Genomic DNA, 21,911 nt, shown 5'->3' on the forward strand with positions numbered 1-21,911 from the left:
AATTATTTACATTTATTTGTGGCTAAATAACATGAACAGTATTTTTGCCATTTGCAGTAGCATCCACACCAAAGCAATTACAGGCTCCTTGGTGTCATCTCTCATTCAGGTCACAACATCGACAGCAGCAATTATCACCGTTACAGACACAGACAGTTGAGAGGGGTGGATATTCTGCAGCATTGAGGTCCCACTGTGCAAGGCTTGAACTATGGTCTCAAGGCATGGAGTGCAGGGCAAACCATATAGCATAGAAAAAGCTTAGAGTTCAGACCCACAAAGGGTCTATGCGAGACTAGCACATTTTGCTCTTTCATGGTGAGCACTTGGGGAACTTGAGAGTTGTCTAGAGATATTACTAAGCAGCACCCAGGAGAATTTCCAGAGATTGCCAGCTGAGAACTGCACACAAACACATAGATGAATAGAGTGGAGACCTCTCCTTATACTGTATAAACTCTACTGAGCTGATTCACTGGTTCAAATCAGATCTCTGGCGGCCCCTGGTGGCAGAAACCTGTATAGCAAGGCTTTTATTTGCTGTGCATCTCTCTATATCTGCCAGTTGCTCTTTTCGAAGAATTCCAAGATTTCGTATTATACACTGTGCTGCAGATTACAGAAAGAATGAAAGATAAACTAATATCTATCATGAATTAATCACCATTGACTGACTTGTCTTTATCACAGGAATTAAACAGTACTTTATCACACACCCCACCTTAAGACCTCAAAAGATATATTTACATAATAAAGCAGAAATTTCATAATGTTCATTTCTTTATTTCATTTTATTTTAATAACCACAAATATAAAGAAAAATACAGTTTAGCAATTCATACAAACATGGATCATTCTGGTATTCATAATTCATTAAAAACATGGCATTTAGAGTAACCTAAAAAACAAAGATTCATTATCTTAAAAGATGAAACTTCCAGACTTGCTGCTAAAGGCACTGCAGTATACAGTATTGTAGATACAAAACATCTGTCTTTGGCTTTAACACTTCAATATTATTTTGGTAATACTACTAAAAAAGTTACACCCAAATATCATCGCTCTTTATTAAAGCATGGATTATCTTTATATATTTCCTAGGTATATAGAGATCCAGAGGTCCAGGAAAACATTTTTTGCAACAGAGTTAAAAACGAGTGGCACCAGCAGGATCAGACGCAGGTTTGCTATCTTCACCCTTCGACTGTGAAATACAAGCACATGAAAAAGTATGTGTTATAATTTGAGTACTGAGCTCAATCTGACTGCTTTTTTTAACTACTAAACTAATCAAAAACAGCAAAAAACAAGTGTCAATGAGGTACAAATACAGCAGAGAGAGACGTCGATTACAGTGTTGACTTATTACAAAGCGTAAACTGATAAGTGGAGGAAAGTTGTGTGTTTTTTACTGCTGCTTCCTCAAACTTAAGGCAACGTGGACAAAAAAACATGGACATGGACCGTCTTAAAACTACTAAAATGAATAGCAAATCAGTAGGATTTTTCTCTTGTCTATCTCTTCAGAAGACCTACAGTGTTAAATTGTAAAAGCTGTAGTTTTGAATATGTATTATATAGTCACATGTTTTAAAGTTTTACCACTAGTTTAAAAGGTTTGTTATTTTCTCAAACGAATCTGTCAAACAAAGACACTACAGCAGATCAAGATCAGGCTAAAAACACTGTAGTATTGTTCTGAATTGTTCTGAATATTGTTCTGCTCATTTTATGTGCAAACACACTCAAATCCTGAAAAAACCTGTTTGAAAATGTCCACAATCAGTATATGTATCATTTATTATGTATTTGTTTAAAAAAATTTACCCTTGTTTTAAAGAGCAGGTTAATGACTCCTTTGGAGCGCCGGTCACTAGTGCGGTCAGATGGCAGACACACGGACATGGTCTTACTGTCCCGTTTAGAGCGTGACGAGTCCAACTCCTCACTGCCATTGGCTACTGACAGAGCCAGACCTATGAAGAACATAATAAAATATAGAGATGGTGTGTAGTTTTTAGTGTCTATATAAAATACACATGCAAATGTCCCAAATGTTTGTGTGTGTTTGTGTGTACCAGTTATAGTAGGCAGTGATCTGGAGTTAATACTGGCCAGGCTGCTCTGTTCACTGGGCTCTGATAGGTTTGTATCACTGCGGAACTCCTGCTTCTTTGACAGCTAAGACATAAATTCGAATTAATTACACGCTAACATTTCAAAAAATAAGATTTGGCTCCCGATTTAGTATTGCTTTTCCACATGCATCTATCATGTCAGATAAAGCTCTCTAAAGTATCAAAGGAAGTTCACTAATTGCACTTCAGAAGAAGTCAGGACTAATAAGTGAAACAATTCTGCCATGACAAACCCGTTTGTCCAGGATGCTGATTCTTTCTTTCTCTTCACTGATGAAGATCATGCTGCCTCGACTCATCTTCTTTTTCTTTTTGGACTTCCTTAATTTTACCTAGGAAGAAAAAAGTCATGGAAATGAGAATGAGATGAAGTCAAATGCTGGTCAAGTGTCAGTAAAATGAAAGATGTAAAACCACTGTCATTATCACACATCATCATTGTCATCATCATCATCATCATCATCATCATCATCATCATCATCATCGTCATCATCAATAATCAGCACCTCCACTAACAGCATCTTTATTTATATAAAGGAAAATTACAATAAAATACAATAATTACAATAAAGGTTTTTGGTGCCGTACAAAAACATTCTGAGCTGCTTTTCTGCTCACTGTGGCTATAAAGTGTTTTAATTTCAGTTACTATAGGCTTCCTGCCATGCTCCATCAATCATCAAATAGCAGTGTATCACCTGCAGAAACGCAAAGTTCAGCCAAGAAACTCTTTCTCCCGTGCTGATTGGTTCTCCCTCTAACACCCTTGCTGGGCCTATCACCATGCTTTCCCATCTTCAAAGGCCTTTTTTATCCCGATTAACACCCGGGCTTGGTCCCGGTGCACAGTAAGATAATTGTCTTCTCACCCTAGACTCCCTGAGCAATATAATTCTCAATATCTCTGTTTCCGCAGGTCCACTGGCCTGAACTCTCCGAGCAGCAGCAGTTCTATCTGCTAAGACCAAACCTACCTACTGTACATGCCATCTCCATCAATACATGCTTACACTTTGAGAGTTGTCATTGCTGAGCTGCTGTTCTCTGAAGGTTTTTTGTTTTTCACAACCTTCTCCCTAAACTCTACAAACTGTTCTGTGTGATAATCCCAGAAGATCGGCAGTGTCTGAAAACCGCAAACCAGCCATCTGGCACCACCAATCACACAGATGTACAGGTGCTCCTATAAGTGACTAGTAAGTGTATAAAAAGACACCAGAATATTAACAAAACCTGACTAAAAGATGACATTTTAAGCTGAATAATAAAAAGTCCTTTCAGCAGCTGAATTTTAGGATTAAGCACTTAGGTTCTCACCTCCACCTCAAGGCCGCTCTCATCAATCACGCTGACACTCCCACTGGAGTGGGGCAGGGAGGTGGGGGTGAGTGGCCCTGATGAGTCTAGAGACATACTACAAGTACCGACAGACAGATGGACAGACAGAGAGAGAGAGAGAGAGAGAGAGATCAGGATAGAAATGATCTAATATATTTTATTCACATATATTACATTCTGACCCATATTGAATGTGTACGTGTGCTGTATTTTGTTGTGTAGTTACTTGTCTGGGTGTAACTTAGTGGGTGTTCCACATTCTGAACCGGCTAACGAACAGATGGACTGACGTACTGAGCGAAGCATAGATCGTGGACGAGTGGACCTTCTCTCATCCATGTCCGGCTAGCAGTTAGGAATAAAACAAAATACATCACAGAAATGTGTAAATTTATTTTACCACTGATCTAATCTCCTCTTGAGGAGCAATAATTTACATGTTATTATCCATCCCATTATCTCACCAGTTCTCTGGCTCCGTACTCTTTCTCTACTTTCTTCTTCAGCTGCCTGAAGCACTCCTCCATGCGCTCATGAAAAGGTCGGAGGTCGTCGGTGACTCTCTTGCCATGCAGAGCGATACCTCGGCCCAGCAAGGGGATCTGCAGGGGTACACGTCATGCCACTTCACTAAGTTTTCTAGAAGAGCTATGCTTTGAGAGATAAGCAATGGGGCAGTTTTGTGTGTACCTGCCAGGCGATGAGGTCTTTCAAGCGGTGCAGCTTTTCTTTGTCTTCTGGATGCTCGTGTGTGTACTCCTCTATGAAGAATGCCTTAAAAGGTAAGTTAAAAATCGGCAAGTTTAGAGTAAATAGTTTTTTTATGGTCACCTCCATAATTACTGGCACCCTTCGTAAAGATGCGTGGAAAGGTTTAGCACAAAAAAAAGCTCTGTGGTTAAAATCGTCCAATATAAGCACAGCATCAACGTTAAAAACCTTTGACATCATAGTCTGCAATGGAAAACCCAACACGCACCTTTTCATATTTGGCAAAGCCACCCATGACAGCAGGATCTACAATGCCATTAAGCAGCATGGAAAGTGGGTTTATGGGTAAGGCCTCATCACACTGGTATTGGTTAATCATTGTAAGTATTTTCTCATTGGTGCTTCCCATTGTCTCTATGGCATTCTCTAGAGGACTCACAGTTGTCTGATAGAAGAGGTGGTAAAGCAGAAGATGAATGGTTATACATTTATCAGTAAACATTGCAGATTAAAATTTATAACACTTTACTTCCTGATGCTCACATGACTCATGCTTGTGGCCTCGAACCAGCGCAGGATCCCTGGCAACTTGTACGCAGTGTAGAAAGTGGTGCGCTCAATCCACATAGACTACAGAAAAAAGAGAGAGGTGGAATGTTATTCCTGTGTATGTGTGTGTATGTGTACTAGCAATAGATTGTGACTCACAGCAAACTCATTATCAGGGTCCACTTTTCCCTTCCTCACTGGTCTGGAGTATTGGAAACGTTGGACGTAGTTGGACTTATAGAAGCTATAAACAAGTAAACAGGTGTAGAATTGAGTAGAAGTGTAAACATGGTATAGCAAACAAATCCACAAGAAGTCATGTGACCAGTCAGATTTGTACCTCAAATTGCAGCATTCGTATAAAATTGAATAAAATCCAACTTTGTCCTTGTTACGTTCATAAAACTTTATGGAAAAACATTGTAATTATTATATACTAACTTGATAATCTGATCAGGAACTGGCTTGTTCATCAGGCGTGGTGGGATTTCCAGTACAGGCTGGACAGTAAAGCACTGGATGTCTGAAAAGGCCGTGTTAAGAATAGTATACTGACACAGATGTGCATTTTGTTTACAAATTTTTTTTCCAGTAAAAATAAATCATTTCCTTTATCTTAGCTAATAAACATCAAGCTAAGTATCGGAACTGTTTTACAGGTTTTATAGATTAGTTTTGTGTATAGTGATGATCCAATCAACAATAATAAGCCATTTCAGCATATAAAATCGGTTCATCTTAATCTTAGTCATGCCTTTAAATTTCAAACCTTACATCAAGAGCTGATTTATCTCTGAGCCTAGAATTCTACTGTGATGTCGTTTTGCAATTTGTCATACAGTACCATGCTTGTTTTTTTGTTTTGTTTTTTGCTGTTCTGTGTGTACAGGTTTGTGATTTGTGATACAGTTTGTCTTCTCTTTAATGGATACATTGCAATAGAGAATTCCTGATGTCATCTCCGGGTATGGTAGTTGTATTAAGTCTGACAGCACTGGGGAATTGACTCATCAGATGACTCTGGAAATCTTCCCTGCGCTCGTACTCCTTTCCACGATGGATGAACACCTTGTTCTGCAGTTATAGCACATGAGTAAACAAGACATTCGCCTAAAACCTCAATCAGATCAAGCCATCAGAACAACAATAAAAAGTAATTCATGCTCATGGCAAACACATATCATATACAGACTCACACACACACACACACACACACACACACACACACACAAACACTGACCCGTAGGAATTGAGGAAAGCCACAGCCATAGTACCCAACAGCAAAGTAATCCGGTTTGGGTCGCAGGATCTTCATAATATTTTCATAGAACTTGGCCTGTTGTTTCTGTTTGCAGAATTAGACAGCAGCAAATACAAAAGCATTTCATTGATAGTTACAGTAAGACAGGTAAAAGATTTTATCTATTTCTGATCAATTCAACAAAAAAATTAGCTAAATTGATGAAACTTTTTCCTAAAGACGGTAAATATCATTAAAACCCCTGATTAGCTGAAGAACAGATTCATTTAATTATCCTAGTCTCATCTAATTTAAAACAATCAGACAGCCTGATTAATAAGCATAAATTATAACAAATTGAGAGCTAAAGTAACACTTCTGAACAATCTTCCCTTCATTAGTGTGGATTTAAGTCGTTCTCTTCCCCTCAGCAGAAGGTGATTAAAGTAGCCATCAAAGATTTAGAGAGGGGATGACAGGTGAGGAGTAATGACTACATGGTGCATAGCCAAGTTTCATAAATCTTATGACATGTAAAAAAAAGCTGAAAAATTGGTGTGTGTGTGTGTGTGTGTGTGTGTGTGTGTGTGTGTGTGTGTGTTTACCAGGCTCTGGCCAAGTAGTTCATAGTCAAAGACCTCCATCTCATACTGTTCTGCAAGTTCTTTACACAAAGCAATGGCTTCCTCCCACATCTAAAACACACAAATGTATGACAACAAACACACAATGGGGATGAGAGAATAGAACACATTTAAAGTGAATGTAAATTGAAAGAAATTATAACTATTAACTAAAATTTATTCGACTTCCACATGGTATCAATTATCCAGGTGCTTTAGATTGAAAGATTATATGTAACAAGAAAGTTAACTCACATGCACTGAAATACCAGACAAGACAAGCTATAAATATCATTTTGCAGTCTGGTTTCGCTCTTCTTAATATGAATACATGGAGTTTTTCATCTTCACCCTTATGTTTAGTTTGCTTATTAGAGATAAGTCCATACATTTAAATTTTTTAACCTGATATATTTCTGTAAATTATTTCTGTAGAATTCTGGATTGTTTGCCTGACCAAATAGAAAATAATGCCCCCTAAGTACTATGTGCTTGATGCAGCTTCTCTAATGAACATTACAGGACAGGAAGCAGTAGCTGCATTTCTGTAACTTGTTTTGTTTTGCATTTAATGTAACACAAATAAATTAAGTAACAGATCAGGAGGATTAAGACTGTGCAGGTTCAATCCATAACAGCTGTAGCAGAGCACCTTGCCCTTGTCGAAGTAGCTGATGATGGTGTCGTAAAGCGTCTCTTTGAGATGCCTCTGTGACTGAGGACACTGGAAATCCAGCTGAGGTGCACACTGGTCCTCTGACCACTACAGGAATAGATGTGTTGTAGTGTTGGAAAAAAGATAATGAAGTTAGAAATAATGACATACAAAGTAAATATACACACACATATATATATGACTCCTATACTGTATATATATATATATATATATATATATATATATATATATATATATATATATGTGTGTGTGTGTGTGTGTGTGTGTGTGTGTGTGTGTGTGTGTGTGTGTGTGTGTGTGTGTATGTGTGTATGCATGCAGATGGAAGTCATGAGAGGACAAAGAAGACAGCTAAAATTGTCTTCACCAGAGAATTAGGAGTCAAGCCACATCACTCAGAATGCAATCTAGCACAAATGAATGAACTGCACATTGCTGATTACATCAATCAAACATGGCAGCAACTGAGAGAAAGAGAGAATGAGAGACAATGCAATGAGCTCCATAAATTCAGGTGTTTTGGCTGCAGTAGCTGATGTGAATTCATAAATCAAGTCTGCGACCCACAAAGGACCATTGGACATAGCCAGGAACTGTTGTAAATCAGCCAATAACGACACGTCTTGCCTCTCTAAGAACTGCCGTTGCACTAACCATAGTATCTCGTATTACTACCATGACCTTGTGGCAGAGGTCAAACAGTATTTCTTCAGAAATGTATCCTGTGTGTGTGTGTATGTGTGTGTGTGTGTGTGTACAGGCATACTCAGGTCTTTAATGGTCTGCATGTGTGTCCATGTGCGTACCTTAAGCAGCTTGGAATGCAGCAGAAGTGTGTATGCAGCCTCTGTGTAGTTCTCTCCCTCCAAATGAAGATCACGTAGCTTGTAGAGGTACCTGTACATGAAACCATTCAAATGTTTAAAATCACACTTTCTACTTTAGAATTTACTCACCTAACAGAAGTCTTTTTACACACACACACACACACACATATATATATATATATATATATATATATATATATATAGATATATATATAGATATATATATAGATATAGATATATATATAGATATAGATATAGATATATTTATTTTTTCAGTTTTCAAATCTTAAATGGCTGAGGGGAATATTATGCAATAAGAAGGTTATACTGTATGTTATATCCTATATAGTGAGCAAACAAAGTGAATAAGGAACTCTTTGTCCAAATAAATAATTCCTGATAAGAGACAAAGAAAAATAAACATTAAGCTAAAGGTTACATTAGAGTCTGTGATGATATGATATGGAATGTGAATTATCACAAAGTGATAAATATTATACTAACAGCATATATGTAGTATAAAATCACAGGCTTTTTAATATTTGTAACGATTAAGATGTACTTTTGAACACTTTCCATTAGAGGGTAGTGTTGGAGCAGGAATTCAGCACTGTGAAATAGTTGTATGTTCTGCATCTACGAATAAGGTTGAAAGAGGACAAACTTGAACAAAAAAAAAGTGATTTCTGCACATGCCCATTCCAAGGCTGTATGTTAGTGACCACTAGGAATTAAGGAAGATACTTGGGCTGTATATTCAGCTTGCATTCTGCCTTTACTGTAAGTTAAGTATGGTATAAATTTGTGCCAAAACAATAAATTGAAATAAAATTGAAGGTCAGGATCGATATCAAGGTAAGTAATAAACTATGACTAATCTTGAACAGACTGAAAAAAAAAAAATCAATGTCTTCTTGACATAGAAAGAGGCTTCAAGGGCTGGAGCAATGCCATGTTCTTGCTGAATGTAAGAAAATGATTCAGTAGGGATTGGACTACAGCGCTAACCCTCCAATGGAGGCTACTACTCTGCCATTAGAGAATGACTTGTGAGGTGTGAGGTCTTCTGTCACAGGAATCAAGGGCAAACCATCTAGTCTGAAATGAAAGCTGGATTCATTTTACAGTGTAGAAGCTCAAGGTCAGAAGGGAGAACTTATGAGAATCATTGCATAGACAGCAGAATTGGGACATCTTGCATGTACTGGCTTTAAATATTCAGCCTGGTCTCCTTGTGAATTAAATGTGTGATGTAAATTTGTCAGACTTTAGCTGGCTCCTTCTGTTCGGAGACAGAGTCATCTAAGTTTAATGTGCCTCTAAGGGGGCTGTATGTCAAACAGCAAAGAAGAAATTCCTCTTTCTTTCTCGCTCTAATAGGCACCTGGCACACATTTTGGTCCAACTGTATTCTTGGGAATTGGGGTGGAGTTGGACTTTGTTCACTCTGAATCAGAGTTACAGCTTTTTTCTGTGTCACTTAAAGCTGCAATATGGTCGATCTATATCAGCAGAGGGCATGTTTGGGTTATGGGATAGAGACAGAGAGACAGAGACAGAGAGACAGAGACAGAGACAGAGAGAGAGAGAGAGAGAGAGAGAGAGAGAGAGAGAGAGAGAGAGAGAGGCTTTGCTTTACACACATCCACAACTTTGTGGAGTTAATAAGGTGACGCGCTAGATAAAGGATAATGCTGGACAAAGATATCCGATTTTCTTATATTTTTAATGCCTTTAGTCCAAGTCCCCAGCTTTTATCATGCCTTCTTTCACATGTTTATTCAATATCACCCGTGTTGATTTATTCTTTGCTAAGTCTCCCTTCCCCTGCACCCTTCACCTGCAGTGTACAATTTCCATTCCTCTAATTCCTTCAAACCACCCCCTGCCCCGATCTCTCTCTCTCTCTCATTTTATATATATATATATATATATATATATATATATATATATATATATATATATATATATATATATATATATACGCATATTTTAATCAGAACACACACCCTTCTGCTGTTTAATTCCCTTCATTACCTCACTTCCACCATCACTGTTTTTTTCTTGTTAATTCCCTTATGCACTTGTTTTCTTATTTCCACATACTGGCTACCTCTCTTTCTCCCCCTTCTATCTTCATTCCCTTTATCCCCATCTTTGAATTCAAGTCAATCACTTCATCTGTCACTTAGAGATTCAAAACTGTGCCTTTCCAGCAGAGCTAAATATCCATTCAAGTCTTTCAGTTATATTTTTCTTTTTCACTCCAGACATACAGCATGTTACATATATAACCAAATTACCTGATGTACATCCCTTCACGATTGATGTCTTTGTAGAAATTCTGAAAAAAAAAACCATAATAAAGTTATGCTCAGTTCACATATTTGTGTGTGTATGTGAAAATCTTTCTACTACAAAACACCATTGTGAATGAACTAGCAATGTTCCCCTTGCAATCTGACATCAATGCAGTGGACAACTGCTGATCTCATCTAGCAGGGACAAGAAAAATACCAGATCAATAAAGAACTAAGCATTAGAATTGCTCAGCACACCACAATTATTACAGTTTAAACCTATTTAATGTGTTTCAGGGTGGAGGTTTTCTTTAAGCACACTTTCCCCCAGGTTGTATGATTTGCTAGACAGCCAAAAAAAAAAAGAACCTTTACTGTTCCACTGAATATGGAAACTGCTCAAGCAGCATTGTCTCAAAGTTGTAGGACACGGGTGTTCCCATGAGAGCTTAATATGGCAAACTCATAAAGGATAGTATTGAAACAGTCATTACTATGATGACACACAGTATTTTCCAAATAGAGCAGTTTCAGTGTTACAGGATACAGAAAAGAGTCCAAATTCCAGTCTTGTCTGTTACATTACATTACATTACTTTTTTATTTCCCCAGAGTCACTTAGTTTAGCTACAATGACATTTGGAGAAAGACAGTTTCTGTTATTGCATTTTTTTTCTATTTGGCAAATAAAATGCCTGCATATCTCAAGACCCATATGTGGCACCTAACCTTCAGTGTATATCCAATGCATATCATGCTTGTTGGCTTTTCATTATTTGTCTGTATCTTGTAATGACCAAAAGTCTTTCCTAAGTCATCCAGATGAGCATGAGCATTCCCTTTTGAGTCTGGTACCTACAGTATTAACATTTCTTCTTCATGTCCTCTCAGACACTTTTCCTGTTACTCTCACCTCTGGCTTGCTCATTGGGGATCTGAGTCTAGATCTGTATTCCTGTAAAGCTGCGTTAATTGTTTCAATGGTAGCTGTTAAAGGATATCATTTATATATAAATACATTTGGAAAATAAATAATTTAATCAGTATTTACAATAAAATTGATCAGCTAATATTCTAGTTCTTCTTTTCAGCTTCTGAGCCAACAGCCAAGATAATTGATTTAGCCTCTAATATTAATCTGTAGAGTAGCCGCACTTTTTATTACAAGACCATCCATTTTCTGTACCACTTATCCTGCACAGGGTCAGAGAAGATTGGAGTCTATTCCAGAGGACTTAGGAAACAAGGTGTGCGACACCCCTAGGACAGGGTGCCAACTCAACACAAGGCGCAATCATACACATATGATCAACATACAAATCAGCCTACAAAGCATATTTTCATACTGAGGGAGGAAAGCAGAAGAAAGCCACAATGCAAAGAGAATAGGCAAACTCCATACATGGCCAGAAATGGGGATCAAATCCTCAACCCTGGAGGCACAAGGTAAACCTACTAACCACTAAGCCATTGATGACAAATCCCAGAAAATGATTAGCCTCCCATGTCATTGCATTTTTAAGGAGAATCCAAAAATGTCAAGGTGGCCTTGACAGAAACTGAGCTGACTTTGAAACAGAGCTCTAAACACTCAGCTCAGTCAAATCAGACACTTCGCTGGTGTATTATCATGACGTTGGCAGGTGTGACTCATTTGAATCAATACCAACTGGCAAATCAGGCATAAAAGTAAAAGCAGAGAGTTAGAGGTTCCATTTCAGGTGGGTATCATCTGAAATGGGCTGGAGGTTCACTCAACACTGCCAATGTGCCTTTTAGCGATATGCCCATTTCCCAAATTGCAGCAGAGTCGTCCATCCATTCATTTCCTCTTGCGTGCAAACAAGCCTATACCTGCTCCATGTGTCAGGAAAGGTTTGTTTTAAATCCACCTTACCAAAAACAAACATTATCCTCTCTGTCCTGAATGCATATCTACCATAAGAATAGGAGCTAGGAGTTATCTAGAACATCTATACTGTAAAAGTTTTATTCAAACTTAGATCCTGAATCATAGTGGATAGTTATTGCTTATGAAAGAAAAGTAAAGGGTTTTTATTTATATTTGAAAAGGCTGATTAGAAAATTGATGACAATATGGAAAGTCCTGTACATGCAAGCCATGGATATTAGATGCTGTAGCTTCATATGTCATATTTTATCTCCCAGGAAGTTTATAACTAACCGAGAAGTGATTTATTTGTTCTTATTTATATCTTTCTGATATATTTGCTTATTGATAAGCAAATATATCAGAACATAACAGCTCCTGTCTTTTCCTTTTGAAAGTCCTGTGTGTGCTTGCTCAGCACATTGACACTGCACTAATTAAAGCATGAGATTTCAATCATAGATAGTTTTCTGTTGATATATTTAGCTGGCTGCAACAAATGTGTCCTTTTGTGGTCTGTACAATACTCCTTATATATGAAAAACCTCAGGCTATGTAACTCTTTTTTGAAGGTATGTGGTTTTGTTAATTATAACGTTTTGTTTCTGAGAAGAAATTGAGTTGCCACACGTGGGTTGTTCATTACAAAAAATAATAAAACACATAAAAAAGTCAGTTTTTCTCATTTAGTAGTCGGGTGAAGTAGCTTATTTATGTACGTGTGGAAGGGTGACAGTTATAGTGTGCATCCATAAAGAAATGAGACAGTCAGGAATTTTTCATTTTGTCCTTATGTCTGAGCAAAGACAGTGTTTTGACAAGCAGCAATGACAAAGACATTTAGTAGCTCACATTTGGTTCTAAAAACTGATTTTGAATGCCACACACTCACTTATGAGAAACGTTACACTTAAACCTGCACAACATTATGAAAGACTTATAATGAATTCACTGTAAATAACCTAAATGTTCATATTCTGTATATTAGACAAAGTTTATACATTTTTTGTTGCACCAAAAGGGTTAAATATGGGAAGACGGGTTGCTTTTCAAAAAAGCTTCTGTGTGGCCCCTAAGTTTCAGCTGATCATTGAAAAAACACTTGGTATTTATACCTTAACTCGCCCTTTAAGATTGAAAAGAAGAGAATGAAAGCATAGACAGATGAATGCCAGGTTGATCAGTCATGAGCATGATTGACGCTTGAATCTCTATATGATGCTAGTCTTGTGGGTGGGGCTTACATGGGTTTATGAGACTTACCAAAAGATTGACAGTGCAGCTCATGCGGTTGTTACGACTGTCATCGCTCATCACTGTGCGGTAGTCAAGGAGACGTTCCAGTAGTCCAGTCACCAAGGAAACAAAGTTGCGCACCTCTGACAAAAGATGGAGTTGCTCCTGGGCACACTCTAATACACTACACACACACACACACACACACACACACCATTTATTAATACATATACACTCAAACAAAAAATGTCATAGATATGCATGAATAAGCATTCGCACACACAAACAATGGATGTTTTGATCCAAGTTTATCAGAAAAAAGCCACTAATCTAATGAAAAATCAACAAAGAGACACTAATGATAAAGCAAATCAGACGGTTTGTGTAGGTGTGCGTTAAGAAACGAAAGGAATAAAAGTGTCAGCACTGTGAATGTGTGTATAAGTACATGGTCTGCAGTAGCTCCATGTATCTAACGTCTCCTCCCCCTCCTTCCACCTCGTGATCCAACTTGAGGATGATCTCATTCTCAAACTAAAACCATGAGACAGAAAAAGTGTGAGAGAGAGAGAGGGAGTGGAAATGTCAGTTATTTGAGCAAAGAACTATACATTTGAGCATATGTGTATTTGCATCATATTACATTTAAGCATCAGTAATCTTGGTGTGTGTGCGTTTACACAAGAGTGAAAGTATGTACTTTCTTAAAGTGTCCAGCGTGATTGTGTTCACACTGCATCATGTCAAAGAAGATGGGTATTGTAGCTCTGCGAAGTTCTTCTTCAGGGATTAAAGTCATCTCCAGTATCGGCCCCACCATGCCAGGGATAAAGCAGATCTTATTCAATCCTGCAACACACACACACACACACAGACACAGACATGTTTACACCCACAATAAGCTTTGAAAGTGGCATGCAAGTCAATCTCTTAATAGTTACATTAATAAATGTAACTATATAAGCTACAAGTCTACAATAAATGCAATTCAGCTATATGAAAGCCCCCTGCTGAGAATCTGACCTGCTGCATTACATGCTATACCAGCAAAAGTAGCCTAAAGACAGATCCTTTCTTAGCAAACACAATTTACAATTAGCAAAATGTGATCCAGAAGCCTGACGCTGGGTCAGTTCTCTGCAACTCTGTCCATTAGAAACAACTCAAGTGTACTAAGAATCGGTCCTGAGAGAAATACTGTACGATGAGACGACTGTTCTGTCGCTGTTGCCTCAAGTGTTTTAAAGTGCAGCGGTTTGGTGACAGGTCTGCAACATGACCACAGTTTAAAAAATGTTTTAGAGTAGCTTGCTAAAAGGTTTATTTGGACCCCTTTCTAATGCACACTGTTGTACATCAAACGACAGTAAAATGTGTATGTGAGATTTATTAATAAGAATGTGACCTTGACTTGGAGAACCTGGGCTGGCTATCACACTCATTTAATCACACTCATTTAATCAATTAATCTAATTTAACAGAAATCAGAAGTAAAATTCTAATTACAAGTCTACATTTTCAGTGTAGCTGATTAGCAGCCAGTAACCTTGGGTTAATTGTGCGTTCAACCAACTGGCATGACACAGAGTTTAATGAATAAAACACACACAGTGTGTGAGAGAGATGTTTATTAGAGCTGTTACATTGCTCTCATATAGTAAAAAATTTAGCTGATTAAGGATATTCATCTATATCAAAGTGTGTATGTGGGAACATAAATTAAACCCGGACAGTGTCCCAAAATCGGGATCGAAACAGGGACGCTATGGCTGTGAATCAGCAACTGCCTCAAAACTGCCTTGTGTATGTGGAGATATACAGGTGAAAATAAATTCATTAAAAGAACAAAGTTTTCCCAAGACGTTCAGTTGGGCTGAGATCTAGTGAGGTGACAGTATATCTATTTCATCCTCATTAAACAATTCAGGAACCCTTATGCCCTGTGTTTTGGTATGTGGTCATCCTGGAAGAGACGTGTCAAAAATGTTTCATGATAGGATGATGAAAGGCAATCAGTCAAAAGAGGCTTCTTCTGAGGGGACCAGACCGTGCCTTTGAAATGCCTCCTATGGCATAACAGAACCACTGCTTTTTTACTTGTCTTTGTATGACTGCACAGACACTCACACACACACACACACACACACACACACACACACACACACACACACACACACACACACAAATATACACCAACTTACCCAACCTGTACCACATGTCTCTGATGGCAAAACCAATCCTTCTCCTCATGTCTCCATATCTGAGAAAAAAAACAAGAAACAAGAACCGGGTAGAAATAGAGAGCAGATTTAATTTAATCTAAATCTCTGTTGCAGCAGCTGATTTCCACATTTCATATTTTACAGACTGATACTGTGACTATGTGTAAGTGTGCGTGTGTGTGTATGTGTGTGTGTGTGTCCTCTGGTGTCTCACTTTGCCAGTATCTTGTTTCTCTTTGTTGGGGAGAAGTGCTGGAGCTGCAAAGACTCCTGGGTAATAAATGCCACAGCCAAATGGAAATAGTTATTCCACAACTGCAAAAAGGGGATGAAGAGAAAGAGAGTGAAAGAGAGATTATAAAGTAGAAAAGATATTATGTTCCTGTGCTTCAAAATTCATTCTATTCCATTTTAACAGTCACCACTTGTAACTTGTTTCCACTCATTGTAGGAGATTCATTTTCATGACTGATATACCGCTGTTCAGTGAAGGTCGTCTTAAAATTACTCAGATATCACTGATATCAATATCAGTGACCGAGCATATACACACTATCCATTCCTTTGACATTTATTATTGTGTCCTAAACTCTGCGTAGCCTTCGAGATTAGATGAGAAATATGTATGAAAATCACAACCAACATTATTAATTATATTAATATAAAAATGTTATGGTACAGTATATAGGAAAATTAAACTATGACAAAATTCAGCAAATAAAACAAAAAAAAACAAATATCCTAAAAAAAAAAGAAAAAAAAAAAAAGAGTGGTAATAATGTTTCACTCCAAACAATGTTCCTGGTTAGACAGATCATTAACATTATACTGTACACTCCATGATGTTCTATAAAACCTATCTTTTTTTAGATGGGTTGTTGTAAAGCAATTTACTATCAAAGCACTGGATCAGAACTGGATAAGCAAAAGCATTAAGGTATTGTATGATAAGAATTATAATCAGTTATGAAAAGCATTTTATTTTCAATAGAAAAAGTAGGGTCAGTGCAAGAAGTTCCCAGTTTAAGAATCTCCATCATCAAGCACCACCAGCAAAGAATACACCAAAAATCAACGTGACATTTACATTTATAGCATTTGGCAGACACCCTTTTACCAGAGCAACTTACATTTATCTCTTTTATACAAGTGAGCAGGTGAGGGCTAATGGCCTTGCTCAAGGGCCCAGCAGTGGCAGAAGAAGTCACAACCTTCTGATCTGATCAGTAGTCTTAACATCTTAACCACTGAGCATCTGGAAGTTAGGATACATTTTAAAGGATTCTATGTATGTTTTACACCTAATAAGCCATTTTGCTTTCCAAATGTGGTCAGAATTCCAAAGTGTACTAATGTAATAGAAATACAGATTATGCATATTTACCTCAGCAGATACTCTAAGTGTCATTTTAGTTCAAATTCACATTTTTGGAAAATACACAACTAATCATAAAATTGTGAAAAAGCTTACGATCATAGTGCCATTTAAATGCATAGGAACACACTGTATATCTATAGCTCACTGATAATCGAGAATGCAAGATATGAAGAGTTATAGAGTGAAAAGCAGCTGTTGAGACAGTACTTCATGGCTATTGTCCATAGGTTTCTCATACTGTATCACTGTCCTACACTATCACACACTCCCTTCACCAAGAGAAAACTTTACCAGACTATAAGCAAGGAAAATAACTGAATGTGTGACCCACACACACACACACACCTGTACTTCAAAGTTGTTGTTGTCCAGGAATTTGTGATTCATGGTGTCAGCGTAGGTGTTGATGGCACGAAGAAACACTCTAGTGAGAAAATGAGAGCTTTGAATTTTCCGTGTTTGAATTAATCCGTTTATCAAAAACTTTACCCAGACAATTTACATATGATAAGCACACACTATCATTAAATGATCGGTATATAGGCTGTGTCATTGAGCTTATGATATTGATTGTGAAATGTATAGAAGATGGTGTAAGATAATGTGTGTGTCCTCACCTGTTCTGTACCATGATCATAGTGACCCAGTCAGAAGGATAAACATGTTTACCAATCAAATCCTTGAACAGCAGAAATGCCTCCATCAAAAAGTCCTAGTAAAGCAAATATACAACTTTTATACATGTTTATGTGTGTGCATTTTTGGCATGTCTGGGAGTACAAAAACATTAGCATAATCACAAGTGCATGATTTGTTTAAATATGTTAAAAAATGCAACATTACTTTTTAAAATGTAATATAAAATTCTGTTACAATGTGGACCCTGATTTTTAATGACAAAGTTGTATATTATCACATTGGTTCTTCCTAATAATATCTGGTATAAAATCTGTTTCTGTGTGTGTGTGTGTGTGTGTGTGTGTGTGTGTGTGTGTGTGTGTGTGTGTGTGTGTGTTCTCACCACTAGGTCACTTGTGCCGCTGAAGGTCTCGATGTAGCTGGAATAGTGTCGATCATCCATCTGACTCAATATAGCAGTCATACAGGCCACCACACGAGACTGAGACAGAGACACGCACACGCACACACACACACACACAAACACACAAAAAAGAAGATTGAGGACAAAGTGGTCCATTAGCGGTGGCAACTGCAACTAATCAAAAGCTCTGACACACTTTACAGACAGAAAGATGAGGAAAGTCAACAATCAACTTCTTCCATCATTGGAAATGAATCTGCACCTCCTCTCACAGCCCTCTATCCCTGTCTGTCGTCTCCTCCCCCTCATCCTTCCTCCCTGATCTCCTATATCTCCATCTATCGCACCTTTCTCTTGTTTAGGTGACATGTTGTGAATGTGAGAGGATGACGAATGGGAGAGGAGGAGAAGTAAAAAGTTATGGCTGACAGATGGATGTTTGCTGATGGTAAGATAAGGGTGGTTATTTAACTAGGATGATATGTGCATTTATCCATGTGTGTGTTTGTGTGATCATGCTTTGTCTTCTTGCCTTCCTTTAATGCTGGATAAACCTTGGGTTAGTCTAAGGTTGTGTACTTGTCTTGCCTTTTAAACTTTACCATCACAGTTATTCACAAAAAGCAAATTTAAAATTCAAATTCAATATCTCACTATAGCTCGTCAATGAAACTCTGAGTGTTCAGTATTTTATTACACCACAAAGTCCCAATAATGGTATAATAAGGTTGACATGACATGCAACCAAGACTGTACTTCACATATACAGTATTTACAGATGTGTTAGTGAAGCAGGCTGATTAACATCAGCCTAAATGTAGATGAAATCTACCCTTTCTCTAATCACGAGCAAGTTGCAGGATCTACAGTCTGGGATAGAAAGAAATCAGCACCCGCCTCAATTCTTCATTCCTTTCTGCAGACTGTTCCTATCTGACCGCCGTCTGTGTTGTTTCACTTAATTCCAGGGCCAAGATATTAAAGATACTTAAGATATTTATTCAAAGCAAATAATAATCACTGTGTAGAGGGTTTCTTCATCATTAAATCAGCTCAAGCTGAAATGTTTGCTTAACTTGTTGTGTCTTACACAGAGAATAGCAAATAAACCCCAAAGCAGCTTTAGCCCCTTAGGATCATCAGAGTGGAATTAAATCCTCACACCTTTTATATGGTGTATACTAATTAAGCCACTGAAGAGACGGAATCATAGAGAAAATTTAATTAAGGGATAAAGAACATGCAGCGCATTAGCCGATAAAGGACCCCTGTGTGGCTGTGTCCTTTAAAGACACGCTTACAATATTACAGACGTCAGCTCTGCTACTGGCTTTCAGCTTAACCACGATAATCTGAATTTCATTGCATGCTGCACTTGTGAGGAATTTTTGAATTGTTAAATCATATGACACAATATATAACACATATAAGGATTACAGATAGTGGAGTTGATAATACATATGAACGTGGGGTGGGGGTGGGGGTGGGGGTGGGGGGAGTCGCTCACTCCATGTGCACGAACATATCCATTATTTAAAAAACAAAACAAAACCTTACAGATGCACAGAGTCACAAAGACAGAAGGAGAACAAGAGGGCAAATTTAGAGCTTACAGCTCTTATAAAACAAAGGAGCGAGCAAACACTTACACACACAAACACACACACACACACACGCAGAGTGATATATATATGCTATCAAAAGTAGTAGTGCTACCAGAATTTCTAAATATTTCGTTAGACAACTTACCTTGCCTCCTCCCTAAAAACACACATACCACACACACACACACACACACACACACACACACACACACACAAGAATGAATGCATGGACAAACACAAACCCAGGTGCTGATGGGATACAGCAGAAAAAAAAATGTAATCTGTATTACGTAACAAATCTCATTAAATAGAAGAGTCATCTACATGGGCAGATGGCTCACCATGCAGATGAGTAGAATACTGACAAAACTCAATGTTCACTCTTTGCACATTGTACATAGAAACAAATATGCACACAAAACTGCACAAAAATGAACTTCAGGTGCTGCTGTTATGTAACACACAAGAGTGTCTTTTTCAGTTTACTAAAATATCACAGTGGGTGGTACAGTGGCACACTGGGTCACTCCTCTAGAGTCCCGCATTCGATCCTGAGCTCAGGTTCCTGTCTGTGTTCTCCATATGTTGAGCTCTTACAGTAGGTTTCCTTCCACCCTTCAAACATATGCTGGAAGGTAGACTAAATTTCCTTTAGGCATGAATGAGTGTGTGAATGTGTGTGTGTGTGTGTGTGTGTGTGTGTGTGTGCGCATGGGGCCATGTGGTGGAATAGTGTCCTGGGTGTTCCTCAGATAGACTCCAGACCCATCAGGAGAAAATGGTTACTGAAGTTGAATGACTGAATAAATGAGCATCACATTGAATTATATAAACATATGTTGAGCTGTTTCTTTCAGATTTTTAAGCCCATCAGTGATACAGACAGCACTAAACATGTACTAACTATGTAGTGTCAAACACCTTCTTTCAAACATCAGGAAGGCAGAGATATTTTTGCAGCAGTGTACATTGCACAGTTCACAGTTTCAGCAGATGGAATATTGTAATTTAATATAAAATTTTTCTATAATTCCCTCCAAGAGGCATCTATGTCTGTGGTAACTTTAATTTAATTCTGTTCTGGATCCATCATACATCAGTAACTAAAAACCAGTATCACCTCTTTCTTTTCTTTCAAAAATTCTTGAACACATTGTGTGCAACTGTCGGTGAAAATCTCTCACAGAACAACCTCCAAGATCCCAATCAGTCTTGCTTTAAAGCAGCACATTCCACAGAGACTCCCCTTTTGGCTGTCTCTGAGAAACTACATGCTGCTAGATCAGCCAAGCTGTCATCTGTCCTCATCCTCCTCAACCTTTCGGCAGCGTTTGATACTGTACGGTCAACCACAAGACTCTCTTGACCACCCTCAGGAGTCTTGGAATTGGCAGATCAGCATGGGAATGGTTTACTTCCTACCTGGATGGTCGCTCATGTCATGTAACATGGAGGGGATTGACATCTGCTGCACGCAGACTCTCCACTGGTGTCCCACAGGGCTCAGTACTTGGTCCTCTCCTTTTCTCTCTGTATACTCACTCTCTTACCACATACTCACTCTCACATGGGTTCTCTTACTATTGCCTTGCTGATGACACTCAGCTTCTGTTCGGATCTCAGCAGGTCTGGCGGACATATCATTGTGGATGACAGATCATCAGTTGAAACTCAATCCCTGCTAAACTGAACTGCTAATCATCACAGGTGATTCATCCCCAGGTTAAAATCTTACAATATCCCTGCACAATCTGATCTCCCCTTCGGGTCACAGCTTTCAACTTTGGGGTAACCATGGACAATCAACTGTCCTTTTCCTCATATGTTGTTAATGTTGCTCATGTCAGTTTCTTCTCTACAACATCAGAAAGATTTGACCATTTTTATCCACACATTTTAAGACTGGACTACTGCTACTCACTGCTAGCGGGTCTACCGATGGATGCAATTCGTCCTCTGCAAATGATCCAAAATGCAGCTGCTCGACATGTTTTCAACCTGCCTAAGTTCTCACACAGCACCACACTCCTGTGCGCCCTCCACTGGCTTCTGGTAGTTGCACACATGAGAATCAATACACTGAGGCTTGACTACAAAGGCAAAAATGGATCAGCTCCCTTTTACCTCAAAGCTCTT

At 38.2% G+C, this 21,911-nt stretch overlaps 1 protein-coding gene across 2 annotated transcripts in view; it reads right to left on the reverse strand.

Annotated features, from left to right (window-relative positions):
• Window positions 1-772: 772 nt before the first annotated feature.
• The window catches only part of LOC132856588 (dedicator of cytokinesis protein 2), a 109,891-nt gene continuing 88,752 nt past the window's right edge, over window positions 773-21,911 (reverse strand). For both annotated transcript variants that reach the window (XM_060886199.1, XM_060886198.1), the window contains exons 27-52: window positions 18,151-18,249; window positions 17,747-17,841; window positions 17,475-17,553; window positions 15,966-16,066; window positions 15,731-15,789; window positions 14,230-14,378; window positions 13,978-14,063; window positions 13,557-13,713; window positions 10,406-10,446; window positions 8,082-8,172; window positions 7,252-7,362; window positions 6,582-6,671; window positions 5,977-6,081; window positions 5,669-5,810; window positions 5,178-5,259; window positions 4,896-4,980; window positions 4,731-4,817; window positions 4,456-4,632; window positions 4,167-4,250; window positions 3,941-4,078; window positions 3,703-3,821; window positions 3,456-3,552; window positions 2,372-2,470; window positions 2,079-2,181; window positions 1,828-1,976; window positions 773-1,204 (exon numbers count right to left, since the gene is read on the reverse strand). In XM_060886199.1, coding sequence (XP_060742182.1) covers window positions 1,148-1,204; window positions 1,828-1,976; window positions 2,079-2,181; window positions 2,372-2,470; window positions 3,456-3,552; window positions 3,703-3,821; window positions 3,941-4,078; window positions 4,167-4,250; window positions 4,456-4,632; window positions 4,731-4,817; window positions 4,896-4,980; window positions 5,178-5,259; window positions 5,669-5,810; window positions 5,977-6,081; window positions 6,582-6,671; window positions 7,252-7,362; window positions 8,082-8,172; window positions 10,406-10,446; window positions 13,557-13,713; window positions 13,978-14,063; window positions 14,230-14,378; window positions 15,731-15,789; window positions 15,966-16,066; window positions 17,475-17,553; window positions 17,747-17,841; window positions 18,151-18,249 — 2,682 coding nt within the window. In that variant the 3' untranslated portion in view covers window positions 773-1,147. The remainder of the gene's footprint in view (window positions 1,205-1,827; window positions 1,977-2,078; window positions 2,182-2,371; window positions 2,471-3,455; window positions 3,553-3,702; window positions 3,822-3,940; window positions 4,079-4,166; window positions 4,251-4,455; window positions 4,633-4,730; window positions 4,818-4,895; window positions 4,981-5,177; window positions 5,260-5,668; window positions 5,811-5,976; window positions 6,082-6,581; window positions 6,672-7,251; window positions 7,363-8,081; window positions 8,173-10,405; window positions 10,447-13,556; window positions 13,714-13,977; window positions 14,064-14,229; window positions 14,379-15,730; window positions 15,790-15,965; window positions 16,067-17,474; window positions 17,554-17,746; window positions 17,842-18,150; window positions 18,250-21,911) is intronic.

Source organism: Tachysurus vachellii, chromosome 14 (assembly GCF_030014155.1).
Source record: "Tachysurus vachellii isolate PV-2020 chromosome 14, HZAU_Pvac_v1, whole genome shotgun sequence".
In the NCBI taxonomy this organism is placed as follows: Eukaryota; Metazoa; Chordata; class Actinopteri; order Siluriformes; family Bagridae; genus Tachysurus; species Tachysurus vachellii.